Consider the following 16,036-nt stretch of genomic DNA (forward strand, 5'->3'; position numbering starts at 1 on the left):
GTCTGTTGTAAATAAAATGTGTTTAAGAAAGGAAAAGAGAAACGTGGCCAATGTCACCTTTGATGACTCTCCAATTTACACTGTTCTCCCTAGAGTTTAGAATCTCTAAAGCACATGGATGCATCACTAGGTATGGGTATTACTTCTGCTCCTTCTAAGAAGAATAGTAATCAAGAACATTTCCATTTTTAAATTAACAGTGTACTTGGTATTATTGACATTTAGAGACTCATGATGAAAAGTAAAACAGTAAAAATAAAGACAATACCAAAACTGAAAACCTTTTATAACCCTCAATAAATATTAGAGAAATAGTTTCAGAAAACAGGAATGAAACCAACAAATGTGAAAACTATCTGAAATTCAGTGTTTATAAATTTAGCTGTTTTAAGTCATTACGACTGTACTCTCTTGGTGGCATCTGAAATCCTCCTTGGTGCAGACAAACTCGTCCACAGCTTCTACGAAGCAAACCCTCGAGCCAGGAGGGAAAAGCAGTAAGTGCACAGGAGAGACCCGTGACAACCCCGTGACAGCTGTGGGAAGGCAGAGGAGGAAGGCCACACTCGGTAGGCCATCTGGTCTTCAGCCAAAGACCTAGGGACACAAGTAGAGGTCTCATGCTGGGAGAGAAGCGAAACACTTAGATCAGTCACAGACATAAGACAGAATTCAGCTGCCAGAGAGGAGAGACAGCATCCAGGTGCTCAGGAACTTCCTATGAATGAGGCTGGACCAGCCTAACAGACACCCCCCCATCCCCAATACAAGCCTAGTGCAAAGTGACCGGAGCAGCAGTCTGTCCCTGGGGGAGCTGTGCGGAGAGAAGTGCTGTGTGGCTCTGCTGTGCTGGGTAGCTGGAAGCTGACGGTGGGGCACCTCAGCCCTCCTTCCCTGCGCTAGGGCCACAAAAGGGAGCAGCTGCCCAGGTACAGAAAATAGAAAGCTGCGGTACACTGACAGTAACCAAAGCAGTAATGAAACCCAGGCCTGCTCAAGCTTCAGCCCCAGGTGACAGCCTCCTGTAATGTGACATAAATGTACAGTGGCACACAAAATGGCCGGCATATAAGAAACAATGAGAGGACACTCTTAAAGTTAAGAATATAAATTACACATTTTGGAATGATAAAGAAACCAGTGGAACCAGATTCAGAGAAGATGTGAAATTTGGAACTATGGAACCCAGATGTTAAAACATCAATGCTTACTGAGTTAAAGGTTAGAGGAAAACACAGTCAATGTACCAAAATAGTTGGGAAACTTCATCAGAGAAATAGAATCTCTAAGAATAAAATGGAAAAGTTGCTTTTAAAAGAAGTCATAATAGAAGAAGTCATAATAGAAGAATTCCTCATCAGCTGACTAGGTGAGGCCGAGGAGAGTTAGTTAGTGAACCTGACAACAAATCAATAGGAACTACCAAACCAGCACAGGCTGAAAGAAGAGTGAAAGAAAGAGAATACAACATGCAAGAGTTGGTGGATATGACATCGACGAACCTGATGTACGAGCAAATCAAATCAAGTCCCAGAAAGGAGAGAGAGACGGGGGAAGAAAAAATTAGTTGAAGAGGTAAAAACGGTTAAGAATTGCTTGAAAATAAAGGATATCAAACCAGAGATCCAAGAACTCCAGGCGGGATAGCTCCTAGACATATGGAACTCTGGGAACCAAAGGTAAGAGCCTGAAGGAATCAGAGAAAAATACACTTTACATGTAAAGGAACAAGAGACCTCCTGTGGAAAGCGATGCCAGCCAGAAGACCAAGAAGGGACACCCTTAAAGAATAGCAAAAGAAAACACTGTCAATCAAGATTTATGTATGGAATAAAAATATCTTTAAAAATATACAAGCTAACCACTTTTTCAGGCCAGAATAAAGGCAAAATAAATCATGGAAGCAGACTTGAATGAAAAGAAACTTTAGAGGCAGTTCTTCAGGTAGAAGCAATACTGACAGACACTTGGACCTCTAAGAAACAGCCACTTTGGAAAGACAGCTGGCAATTTAATTCCTACACATTGCACAAGAGAAGTAAATATGCATTCTCACACACACACACAAAACAACAAAAAACTCCTGTACATAGCTTTTATGGGGGCTTTGTGAATCGCATGTCTATCAATGGGTGAAAAGGAAACTGGGCACAGGAGGACAATGCACTAGTTCTCCATAACAAAGAAGAACAAACTTCTGATAAGTGGAACCATGAGGAATCTCCACAGCATTAAGCTGAAGGGAAGAAACTTGACAAAAGACACTGCTGAGGAACAGCAGAGGGGCAGCTGCCAGTGGTGGGAGGGGCTTGGTGATGGTGGAGAGACTGAGCAAAGGGGCAGGAGACGACTTTTTGGGGTGATGGAAGCAACTCCGTATCTCGACTGTGGTTAATAGGTACAAGACTGAACGCATCTGTTAAAATTCATAGAACTATATACCTAGCAAATTTTCTTTATGCAAATTATACCTTTGCTAACCTAAGAAAATAATTTTACCAACATCAAGCCAATGTGACAAGAGTATAAAATCTTCCCTCAAATTTTAGATATAAAGATGCAACAACTGTTTTTCAAAATAAAAATCTATTAGTTTCTGCAAAAAATAATGCTACAAAAATTTCTGATCACTTAATTATTTATAAAACAGAAACATTTTATGGTATTTTATAGAATATTCATGGAAGTAATAAAAATGTATTACCTAAGCACTAAGTACCAACACTATAGATAATCAGACCAGCAGGCTAAATAACTGGATTTCAATCATTAGAGGTTTTATAAGAAAAACTAAATTTCTATCTAGGGAAAAATGCTGATTAAAGGGCTAAGGAAGGTTAATGGGATTCAAGCACATTATACTTTTATAAATGATTCTAAATCAGGTAAAGTCTAAAGTACTTAGAGACTGGCAGGGGTTCTGACCTCTGTGATAAAACATTTTTCAGGTTATTGTCTGGCGTCAGTGGAGTCAATGCAGACCTGATACACATTTTAGAAATATGGCAAACTATCTGCTAAAAAATGTATGTATTGCAGTCAGTAATAATTTTTAGTGCATGATAAAGTTCTGGCCATATTTAGAGTGACAATCAAATAAAAAAAGAAAAAAGATGAAGCTCACTTTTGTAAAAATCACTTTATGTTAATGATTTTTATGCTTTATCACCGTGACAGCACACCAAGGTTACATATGCAGGCCCTATGCAAAATAGACACATACACTCACAACTTACATATATATTTAAAGTACTCAGAGGATTTCAAGTCCGTTTCTCTATTTTCACCTTGAAGTATGTTGTTTATTAAGCTGGAACCCTTGGTTGAGTACATATGTTCAACTATGGATTTGTCCTTGTTATTTTTCATTCTCTTTACCTCATCTTTACTTTCTTTTACTGTTTGTTTATTTACAATACTGAAGAGTAAACCCAGACAAAGTACCTCGGAGGTACATCTCTAGCTCCTCCCTCCTTTTAAAAATTTTGAGACAGGGTCTTGCTAGATGTCCCCTGCTAAGTAACAACTCCAGATACTCTTGCCTCAGCCTCCAATAATAATTCAAATATATATGAACCACTGCAAATGAAAGCAAAAAATTGTTTCTACTTTGAATAGAAGTAGAATAGTTTAAAAAGATTCAGTAAAGGCCAGTAGTTAAGTCAAATTGTCGAATTAAGTATGAAAACAGAAAGAATGAGTTAAAACTTTTTTTTTTTCATAAAAACTGAGTAGAGGGGCTGGAGTTGTGGCTCAGTGGTAGAGTGCTTGCCTGGCATGTGTGAGGCCCTGGGTTCAATCTTCAGTACCACACACAAATAAGTAAATAAAACAAAAATGTCCACTGACTACTAAAAATATATTTTAAAAAAACGGAGTCGATTTTAGCTCTCAGATGTCTACATGTGTTTTTAAATTCTCATCACACTTTAAGGAAATCAAAACAATACATTTTGGGTAGTAAAAGAAAGACTGTCAGGTGCTGCTTAAGGAAAAGGCTTTATTCTCAAATCAAAATATTGGCTAACAAGTGTACATTTATATGTCTTAAATTAAAAGACAGTATTTAAAAACTGTTTAGATTCCTAAGGTTTTTTCCTATATGGTCAATTATTGTACTGACTCACCACAGTAAAGAGAAATTCTACTGTATTTATGTACTTCTGTTTTTCTTTCACAAAGCATTGGTAGATTAGAAAGAAACTATCTCTAATGAGATAAATAATATTTGATAAAAAATTTGAAGCAAAGGTAAATATGTTAATATTAAAAAATGTCATGTTGTTCATTATACTTTACTAAGGATAAATTTGTCTCTGAGTTTCCTAGCAATCAATACAACAAGGCAAACAGTTATGATTTAACTTAAAAAACAAACCTGAGAAAACATAAACAACCTAATACTCAGGAAAAAGAAGTATAGTTACCCATAATACAAAGACCAGAAAAATTTTCTCCAGTAGACAAAGGTCACTTATAAGGCAATAACTCAAAATGTCAGCAAATATTTATAATAGAAACTCTATGTCCTACAGGGCTGTGTTTGGAAATAAGTAACGTGAATATATACACACATTACAAATATAAATGAATATTATGTTTATGAATTGATATATTTTTAAATAAATGGCATCATGCTAAAATGCAATTAAGTAAAGACAAGTACAACAAATATCCTATAATCCAATTTTCCATATTCTGACAATATACATTAATTCAGAATTAGATTCATGCAATTAAATTAAGAGTAATTTAAAGCAGTGGTTCTTAAAATGTATTGAGTGACACACCACTTTGAAAATGTGATGAGAATCTAAATAATTCTTCCAAATCTTAAACAGAATTTCTGGGAATACACAGAAATGTGTATATATCTTATAAAGCCTACCCACCAATGTCTTGGGCCAGAGTGCCCACTGTGGCTGCAGGTCTACCACAGAGCCGAAGCTGCTTTCTCCTAGCCAGCACTCTGCAAGGGACTGAGCTTATGTACATTCACCTTACCTACCTCCTGCTTCTCCTGCCAAGTGCCTGAGTGAAGATATTTTCAACTGTAAGTTAAACGCAGAGCCATGCTCTGTTGAGCTGAGGCAGAACTCATCTCTTTTCTTAAAAACTGAGCAAAATAAACAAGTAAGTTTCAAAGAGATGAAACCTGATGGAGTGCTTGACAATGGAGCCAGCATTTCCTTGGAGATTGATTTGGGTGCCTTCTCACTACAGAGATTGACAACCAGAAATCCTACACCATAAAGTATGATTGAAAAAATTTTAGCTTAGACAAAATTTAAATCCAACTTAGTAAAGCATGCAGGAAAGTACCTTCTGTTTTTAAACAATGTAAAATACATGATACATAGTGAAAGTTGAATTATGGTTCTCAATTCTTCACTTGCCATGGCCTCTTTGTAAGCAAAGTATATATCCTTATTCTCTGACTTTGAACTTGGTTATGTGACTCGTTTTAACAAACGTACGATGTTATAGTAGGTAAATAGGTATGGCATGAACAAAGGCTTAAAATGTGTATAACTGGGCTTACCCTCTTGCACTTCTGCTTTGTTAATAGAAGAATATACCTCAGATAGCTACCGATCCATGGAAGGTGAGCACCACATGGACTAGATTTATACCCAAACATGCTGATCAGCTAAACCCCAACTCCATAAGTGAGCAAGAAATAAAGGTTTAGTGCTGCATGTGGTGGCACATGCCTGCAATCTCAGCAACTTGGGAGGCTGAGGCAGGAGGACCCCTAAGTTTGAGATAGGCAAGAGCCTATCTCAAAATAAAATAAAAAGGGCTGGAGGCGTTACTCGGTGGTAGAGCACTTGCCTAATACAACAGAGGCCGTGGGTTTAATTTCTAACACTGCACACAGGAAAAGGAAAAGGAAGAAAGGTTGGTTAGTTTAGGTTTGTGTGAGTCTTGCGATGATTTCTTGGTGGCATTATTGAGGCAATTACTAATAGACAAAGATGATACATAGTGGCAAAATGCAAACATCAGTAGCTACATTGTTGTATGGACTCCTGGCTGTAAATAACTTTTGGGGGTTACGGGATGTTATATATTAAGTGCAGAACTTTTTTCTCCCCCTGAGAGATGGAAATTACATGCCAAAGCAGGAATTCTCATTCACTTTAACTATGTTACTGACAGCTACATTTCAGACTGCTTTTCCATCCATAAGATTTATGTTCTGATTTGCCATCTGTAAGATTTATGCTCAGTGTTGTAGCAAAGGCAAGGAGGCAGCGTGATAAATGTTGGCAAGGATTTAACTATGAAATTGTTTAGAATTTTGAATGCATGGTAATAAAATGGAGATGAGTTTTAATTAGTTTATTATAATTTTAAATTCTCTACATATGACGTGTCCCCTTTGGCCTGGGCCTGGGATGTACTGCTCTACAGTGCTGCCTCCCTTAGAGAATGACAAAACAACTCATTACTGTTTAGAACAAGAATTCCAAAAATGGAATTCTCAAAAATATATTCCATGTCACACTAAGTTAAATATATTACATGTGTATGGTACCAACCCATTCATTTACTTTAATATTAAAAGCTTTACAAAAGCTAATCACAATGGAAAAATGCCTTTGAATTATAACTAAATTGGCAACATAATAGAAAATTATCTCAAATGTAAAGCAATTCAACAAAGCTAGCATGTACTGACTCTTTGACTATATTAAGACCACATGAACCATTTAGCCTCTCAAATTCCATTTTTAATGGACTCTGCTAACTTCTTTGTTTATCTGATTTTAGACATGTAAATAACCATCTCTGTACCACTCAGGGCCAGTAAAAATAAGTGTACTAATAAGAGGACTCCAGGATTTCTTTGAGTGAATTAATATAGGTGGAAAAGATCATATGAACAATGTTAAGTCTTGTTTATTATCAATATTTGCATATTCAGTAGGGTTAATGTTTTTAATTGCTCAAAAGAAGCTATCATATTTCAATACTGTACAAACTGTTAAAATCTAAAGAAAAAGCAACTCCCTCTTTGCTTTCTTGACTTCTTTTTCAAACTGGAGTTAATAAGGACACTAAGTGATATACTTCATAAATAGTCTCCAAGTTCTGAAACTATAATCCTTTCAGTTTTCTGAGTATTCTTAAACTAAATATGTTAACTGGAAAATGCTAAGATAAAATTTTTAAACTTTAAGTTAGAGGACTATATACCCCATCTTATATATAAAATATAATTGTTGTGTGTAACACTTATACTAGCCTGTATATATTACTGTTGCCTTTGTTGTATACAATTAACTCCAAGTCATAAGTACAAAAGTATAAAATAACCAGCAATACAATCAATCCAAATGAGTATTGCAAGAATATTTTTTTAAACCTTAACTATTATTAAGCAAAGTTTACTCCCACTGAATATTGAAACCACACATACCTGATGTTCCCAAAGCGACATCCCATGGGGAGCTAATGGGTTGCTGCTCTCCTGCTGCTCCTCCTTCTCTGTCTGTTCCCTGAATTCCAATGCCAGCTACAGTGCTCACCTTCTCAGCCTCTAGGTCAATCTGTAAAAATTTAATGGATATGTTACACGTAGCATACTATCTTTTTTTTTCTTTTGTGATGTAGAGATTTCCAACAGAACACAGACAGTATCTGTAACACAGTGTTTCTGAAAAGGCCAACTGATTATAAGGAACTTTCTATTCAGTATAATCAGTGCCTCTCAGTTCCCTACCTGTCTACCCCCCACTTCACTCCTCCTCTCCCATCCTCATCATGCCTCTGCCAGAACTGGCCTGGACCTCATCTTACCTTGAAAATATTTTAAAAGAAAGTTAATTTTTAAAACACAATCTAGCAAAATGCATGTTTCTTAAAATTAAATGTCTATATTTCAATTTTGCTCGGCACTGATCCAAGAATGAGCCAGCCAATCAGCATCTCAAGATCCCACAACTAGTATGTCACAGATCTGGGATTTGAATGGATGCAGTCGATGACTCTATTTCTTAAATGAAACAAAAAGAATGTTTTAGGCACTGGGGATTGAACCCAGGGCCTTGTATTCGAGGCAGGCATTTTACACTGAGCCATACCCCACCATAAAACAAATGTACTCCACTGATTAAAAAAAAGATACTCTGCTTTCAAATCCCGACACCTTCCCAACATTTTACCACGAATACTTTCAAACACATAGAAAAACTAAATTTTGCAGCAAATATCCATATACCTATCACCTAATTAGATTCTAGTATCAACACTTCACTTACTTGCTTTACCATATATTTTTTCTAGCTATTAATCCATTTCTATTTTTTGTTGCATTTCAAAGTCAACTGCAAACATCAGCATGATCAGCACTTCATGTGCTTTTGTTTTTCTTTTCCTGAGACAGGGGTCTCACTATGTTGCCCAGGCTGGTCTGGACTCTTAGGTTCAGGTGCTCCTCCTGCCTCAGCGTTCCTAGTATAATCAAGTGCAACCATGCCTGGCTGACCAAATGGCTTTAACTTACATTTCCTTCTTAACTCACAATGTTGAATACCTTCTTCCATGCTTCTAGTCATTCCTTTAACTTCTTAGATTCTGTTCAAATCTTTGGCTCATTTTTTTAAATTGTGCTGTCTTCTATTTCAGTTGTAGGAACCTCTGAATATCATGGATACTAGACCCCTAATAGATGTTTTGTGGGTTTGTTTGTTAATGTTTCTGAAACTCTGTGTTTTAATTTTTTTAAATGGTAAATTTTAATGAGCAGGTATTTCAAATTTTGATAAAGTTTAATATCATTTTTTATGATTACTATTTTTTGTGTCCTATCTTAAGAAGTCTTTGCCTACTTATAAATCACAAATATAATCTCAACCATCCTATGGGAGTATTAAATGGCTTGTTATTGTGGGGTTTGTTTGTACGTATTTTTGATACTGGGGATTGAACCAGGTGTGTTTAACCACTGAGCCACATCCCCAGCCTTTTTTATTTTTTAAGAGAGTCTTTCTAAGTTGCTTATGAGGCTGGTGATCCTTCTGCTTCAGCCTTCCAATTCACTGTAGTTTTGATATGCAATTTCTTGCTTAATAAGGATGACAAGTATCTTTTCTGGTATTTATGGGCCATTTGAGAAATGTTTCAAAAAATTTAGTTTTGTCAGGCACACTGGCATAGCCTATAATCCCAAGGATTTAGGAAGCTGAACAGGAGGATCACAAGTTTGAGGCCAGCCTGAGCAATTTAGAGAAAACATGTCTCAAAAAAGTAAAAAAGGGCTGGGGATGTAGCTCAGTGGTAGAGCACCCCTGGGTTCTATCCTGAGAAAGAGAGAGAGAGAGAGAGAGAGAGAGAAAGAAAAAAGAAAGAAAACAAACCTGGGTGATATTACAGGACAGTTCTAACAAATGTTCAAAACCCAGTAATTTCTGTTAGGCAACTTTTACATTTAGGTCTGTGAGACATCTTGAATTGATGTTTGTCTATGTTGTGTTAGAAAAGTATATTCTGTTTTAAAAATTCCATATGGTTATCTAGATGTTCTAGCACCATTTGCTGAAATTATTTTTTCTTTCTGTGTTTGAGTACTTTGATGTTTTTTGAAAATCAAATAACTAGCCAGGCGCAGTAGTACATGCCTGTAATCCCAGAAACTCGGAAGGCTAAGGCAGGGGATCCTAAGTTCAAAGCCAGCCTCAGTAACTGAGCTAGGCCCTCAGCAACTTAGTGAGACCCTAGCTCAAAATAAAAAGGGCAGGGAATGTGGCTCAATGGTTAAGTGCCCCTGGTTTCAATCCCAGGGGTAAAAAAAAAAAAAGAAAAGAAAATCAAATAACTGTATACATATGGGGCTACTTACAGCTCTTCCTTCATTTTTCTTGATCTATATCTACCCCTTGTGTAAGAACCTGCCTTTCTTGATGAATGTAGCAATATAGGGAGTTTTCAAATCAGGTAGCATAAGTCTTTAAATTTTGTTATTTTTCAGGATTGGTTTAGACATTATATACCCTTTGTTCTGTGTTTCCATGTAAATTTTGGAATCCACTTGTCAACCCCTACAAAAAAAAAGCCTAGTGAAATTTTGATTTGGATTGTACTGGATTTATATATAGATCAGTTTGGAAAGAACAAATATCCTAATATTGAGCCTTCAATATTAATTCTATTAGATACATTCATATAATATCTAACATGGAATTAATTTTCTCAGCAATATATTATAGTTGGAAATACCTCAGTATCCATGGGGGATTGATTCTAGGGCCCACCCAGTACAATAAAATGCCAGGATGCTCAAGTCTTGAATATAAAATGACAGTATTTTTACATAACCTACATGTATTCTTCCATATACCTTAAATCATCTCTAGATTACTTATAATACCTAATGTAATAAAAATACTATGTAATAGTTATACAGTATTGTTTAGAGAATAATGACAAGAAAAAAGATCGCACATATTCAGTACAGATGCAATTTTTTTTTTCCTGAATATTTTCAATCCTTGGTTAGCAGAATCTACAGATGCAGAACTTGTGGATAGAGAGGACAGGCTATATACAGGTCTTGCACATATTCTGTTAAATTTATTCTAAGTATTTTATGTTTTTGCTGTTATGTAGATAGAATTTTAAAATTCTAATTTCCGATTGATTGTTACTAGTATATAAAAATAGAGGCCAGCACCATGGTGCACGTCTGTAATTCCAACAGCTCAGGAGGCTGAAGCAGGAGGGTTGCAAGTTCAAAGCCAGCCTCAGCAATTTAATGAGACCCTAAGCAACACAGTGAGAACTTGTCTTTAAAAAAGAAAAAGGCTAGGGATGTAGCTCAGTGGTTAAGTGCCCCTGGGATCAATCTCAGTATCAAAAAAAAAAAAAAAAAAAAAAAAAAAGAAAGAAAAAGACTTGATCTTTTTATATGGGTTTTATGTTCTATGACTTTCCTAAATTCACATCTTAGTTATAATAGCTACTAATAGACCTCTTAGAATTTTCTGTGTATACATGTCACTGGCAAATAAAGACAATTATTCCTCACTTTTTTATACTTCTTATTTCTCTGTCTTGCCTTAATACAATGGCTAGAACTTGCAGTAAAAGTGTTCACAATACTGAGGGGAAAACATTCACTATTTTGCATTAAGTGAAGCTGGAGGCTTTTTGTAGATGCCCTTTATCATATTAAAGGCATTTATTTCCATTTTCAGCATGTTCATTTCATCATGAATATAGATTAAATGGTTTCAAAGATTTTTCTTCATCTATTTAAACAATCTTAAGGTTGTCATCCTTTCTTCTGTTACTACAGTAAATTTATGTTAGTCTTTTTTGGCAATACCTCTTTGCATTATTTCTCTAGTGTCTGCTCTATAGCTGTCTGAGATTATAGAAAACTCCTCTATTTAACCTTACCAATATGATTACTGAACCTGATCTGTGAAAATATAATAGGCAACTTGGAAAGGGTCCTTGAAATAGATCTTGACTTGAGAAATACATCATAGAAATAGACAAGAAAATTAAAAAACTCAATTTATTAAAAAAGAAAATCAGACCTGGGTAATATTACAGGAGAGTTTTAACAAATGTTCAAAACCCAGTAATTCCTGTTAGACAAATTATTCCAAAATACAGAAAAATGAAACTAGTTGATTTGATGAGGTTAGTGTGACCTTGATTCTAATATCAGATGAGCAGAGTACTTGAAGTTTTGGAGCCATTTAATTTTGAACATGAATTTTAAAATACTAAATGTAAATCTGAATAATCAAAATCAACTTGATTCCTAAAAAATTAATGTCAAGGTAAGGTTTATCCCAGGAATAAAGATGGCTCAACCTCAAAAGAATCTACCAATTCTTCACATCTACAGACCAAGGACAAAAAAAAAAAAAAAAAAAAAATCATACAATCATTTCAATAAATGTAGTAATAAAACAATTTTCAGCAACTAGGAGTAGAAATTTTTCTAACTTAACAGATATTCTGTTTTTAAAGTTACAGCAAATATTAAACTTTTGGAGAAAATACACACACATTTTAAGATCATGAGCATGACAGGATACCCATTTACTCTGCTAATGCTTAGACACAAAGGAGGTCCTAGACAGCAATATGATAAAAAGGAAGAGAAAGTTTAACAATCAGAAACAATTTGTTTATGTAGACATTTATATGCAAAACATTCAAAAGTTTTTGTTTCGTTTTTTTCACAAATGGACAAGTTGATCCAAAACTTCATATGAAACTACAAATGACCTAGGAGAGGCAAAACAGTCCTGGAAAAGGAAAAGTGGGAGCACTCAGATTTGCTGATATAAAAACACTTAAAGCTATAGCAACAAAAGTGATGTGGTCCTGGCCAAAGGACAGACATATAGGTTGATGGAACAGACTTTAAAGTTCAGAAATAAACCCACCCGTTTATAATCAAGATTTTCAAGAAGGTTACAAAAATTTATTAATGAAGGCAGAATATTCTTTCCAATAAACGATCCTGAAGTAACTGGATAGGCACATACAAAAGAATGAAATGGGGCCAGGGAATATAACTCAGTGGTAGAGCATTTGCAAAATCTGTTAAATCTACTAAAAACTTAGTGAATTGTATGCTTAACTGGTGAGTTTCATGATACATAAAATATAACAAAATAGCATCATTTAAGATAGCTATGCACATAAAACACTGTTTTACAAGGTCACATGTAAGTACAAAAGACATGCACTAAATGTATCAGACTGCTGCCTACAGACTTGTTCACATAGGGAATAGCAGTTGGAGTGGAGAATAGGGATGTAGGAAATTTTCAAGTTAATATATGTTCTAGACCAAACAAGGTTCTGCTTGGAACAATGATGTTCATGTGTGTGAAAATAGGACTATGATCAATTTAATCTTCTGCAAATGAGGTCTTAAAAACAATGTAATAAATATTCTTAAAAAGGAAGGGAAGAAGTAATTTTGCTACCTATTTTTACAGACACTACACTAAGTCATATAACAGAGAAAAGTTTAGAAAGCCTAACTTTGTTGTGATTATGTTACTTAAATGCATAAGCATTTGAAATGCAACACCATGGTCAATCCTCCAAAACCTACTAAGTTATAAAGCAGAAGGATGGAGCACACTTCAAAAAGAACAAGTCCTCTGGATTTCTGGGCTAGCCCTCTTGCTACTTCAATGGATGGCTAATGTCCATGACATTCTGGAGAATTACAGAAACATACACCCCCCAACACAAAAAGGAGGAAGAAATATTGATCTCTAAGGACTCAATAATAGAAAACCACTTTTCTACAAAGTAGGTATCATGGAAACATCAGTCCCATGAGAAGCTCTGCCTAAAAAGGTTCTTCAGCAGTAAGTTTAGAAACATTACACGACTATGCCACCACTAACATACTCAGCAATATATTATCATATTTGAGAAGACAACCTCCAAGAGTTTCAAAAATTATATCTATTTTATTAATCCCTAAAATCCTTTTCTCACATAATATCTTCTTTTATTAATAGGAATATATATATATATATATATATATATATTTTTTTTTTTTTTTAAAATGCTTCATTAGGCAGATGTTATTTGTTCATAAATTAACAAATGTCTACTGAACACCTTCCATTGACCAGGCCCTGTTCTAGGTGCTAGAATTTCAACAGGGTGTGGTTCAGTGGTAGAAGACCTGCCTAGCATGCACAAGATCATGGGTTGCATCCCTAGAACACCCCCAAAAAATAAATAAAAGAAAGAAAACCTATTTCTTGTCTCCATGGAGATTTACATTGCAGAAGATAATATTATATATTCTATATGTGTATCTGCAATTACCTAATAATATTATTGAATAAATGAGGACAAATGTCAGCCCTGAAAGAAGTAGTGACTAAAGCAAGAAAGTTCCTCAAACAATATGTTCATCTAGCAGGATGGGTCAGAGTAACTTAGTTACTTATCATCCAAACAGATGGCAACTTAAAGATCAGGAATTATAGCCCAAATAACTACAGGTAGGGAACATTTAAAGGAAGTGGGTATGTCCAAAATGGAATATGACAGTCGCATCATTCATGTGACTAATTTGAAAAAAAAAAAGAATACCCGCAAAACATTATGTATTTATATGGTATGAATCCCTTTGTTTTTTTTAAAAGTTCTCTATAGAAATAATCTTTTAAGTATAAATTTATTTGTATATGAGTAGCAAATTTCTGAAAAGATACAATTTTTAACTGTGGTTGGTCACCTCTAAGGAACTGGAGTTGATAAACAGTAAACTTTTTTATTAACTAATTTTTTCTTTCTGTATTAATAATTTTTTAAAAATGAAGAACACATATTACTTTTAATGAGATGAAATAAATTTTAAAACTAATTGATCAGTGAGTGTTATCAGCCAACAAGTTCAGAGCTGAGGAGAGGCAGGAGTGGTAGGACTTTTTTTTCCCCTAGATTGGAGAAAATTTAACTGGAAAGGACAAAGGATCATTGTGTGAACTAGTGGTTAGGAGAAAACCTCATAATGAGAGCTTTTGGGTAATCAGGCATGTAACTTTCAAACAAAGGATAAACAAAGAATTTATTGGGTTCTTCTTCTGTGGCAACTATAAACTGACACAAATAAAAACAAAATACTTAAGAATAAAACTAAAGCAAGTACCCCTGAAAAGGTGGAATAAAGATGATCTGATATGCTTAAACATCACCCTTCAACCTTGAACATTTAATGTAGTAAATAAATATAAGCTTTTCTGATCAGAAGTAGTAAAACTTAAAATGGGAAATTACCTTCCTTATGAGGTGGTTTTCAGTGTCTGCCACGTATATGACATTATTCTTCATGACTACACCCTGTGGGGAGTTAAAAGTTGCCTCTGAAAATATTCCATCTTTTCTTCCAGGGTTAGGTCCTAAAAGACAAGACATAACTCATAAGATAAAATTTTCTGACTAAGAAGTAATTTCAAAGTAAAACCAACAAAAATGAAAATAAAAATTTATATTTAATGCTGAGATTTTAAAATAAACAACATGATACTTCTTCCTTCAAAATGAAAATGTTTCCCAAGGTATCTATTTTTCTCAAGAGTGAGTATTGGTAATGACAGGGCTTTTGATGTAATAGTTACTAGTGAACTTCAGCAACACAGAAGAAACAAATTTTAAAAGCACTTTAATTACTTATTAACTTTCTAAACTAAAAAGTTAAAAATAATTTTAACCTTTCAACAGCTAGCTGAATTATTTTCAACAAAATAATAAGATAAACTCCTTTATAATAAAGTGAAAATTATGCACCTCTTCCCTGGAAAAGCACACATACCACTGTCTCAAACAGTGCAACAGCCTCAGCTGAGTCCTTGCTCTCTGTTTTATCTCATCATGAATTTAGGCCTATAACATCTCATCCATACTTGAAGATTCTGGTCCAAAGGCCTACTCAGACTTTACAAGGGATGGAAGAGTTCCAAGGGTGGGGAATATAAGATGATAAAACACAGTTGCTATTTCTGTGTCCTGGGGAAAAGCAATTCAAAGTCTTTAAGTCAGCAGCCAGAAACTGCTCTGCAGAACTCCACTGTGCTAGATGTGAGATAGGTAGGAAATGACCTGAGGAGTCTACACACATGGCTTAAATCCCAGCTTTGCCCCTTCCTAGCTGATGGTTTGGGCAAGTTCTGTGCCTCAGCTTTTCTTCTATAAAATGGAATTAATAGTACCTAACCTACAGCATTGCAAGAATAAAAATAAATTAATGCAGGTATTATGCTTAGAATAATGTCAGCCATACAATATTACTAATGACACTACTGTTGTTGATGTTGATAAGAGTTCCCAGGGAAAAAAGCACGTGGTGGGGGAATTGTGTAGTCACTTTAAATTGGAAAATACTGTGTACTGCAGTCCCCTTTTGGATATTCGAGAAACATTAACAGAGTAAGATACAAGGTGTCAGATGACTCACAAAAATTTGTTAAATCATATATTAGTGCTTCCTGAGTGTATTTGACCAAATAATTATTTTTAAAATATTAAAGAA

At 35.0% G+C, this 16,036-nt stretch overlaps 1 protein-coding gene across 1 annotated transcript in view; it reads right to left on the minus strand.

Moving 5' to 3' along the window:
• Positions 1–16,036, minus strand: part of Nhlrc2 (NHL repeat containing 2) — a 59,477-nt gene that overhangs the window by 20,055 nt on the left and 23,386 nt on the right. Inside the window, exons 4-5 of the mRNA XM_027930186.2 lie at positions 14,785–14,906; positions 7,427–7,556 (exon numbers count right to left, since the gene is read on the minus strand). Of these exons, the coding sequence (XP_027785987.2) occupies positions 7,427–7,556; positions 14,785–14,906 (252 nt within the window). The remainder of the gene's footprint in view (positions 1–7,426; positions 7,557–14,784; positions 14,907–16,036) is intronic.

This window comes from Marmota flaviventris, chromosome 4, assembly GCF_047511675.1.
Source record: "Marmota flaviventris isolate mMarFla1 chromosome 4, mMarFla1.hap1, whole genome shotgun sequence".
In the NCBI taxonomy this organism is placed as follows: Eukaryota; Metazoa; Chordata; class Mammalia; order Rodentia; family Sciuridae; genus Marmota; species Marmota flaviventris.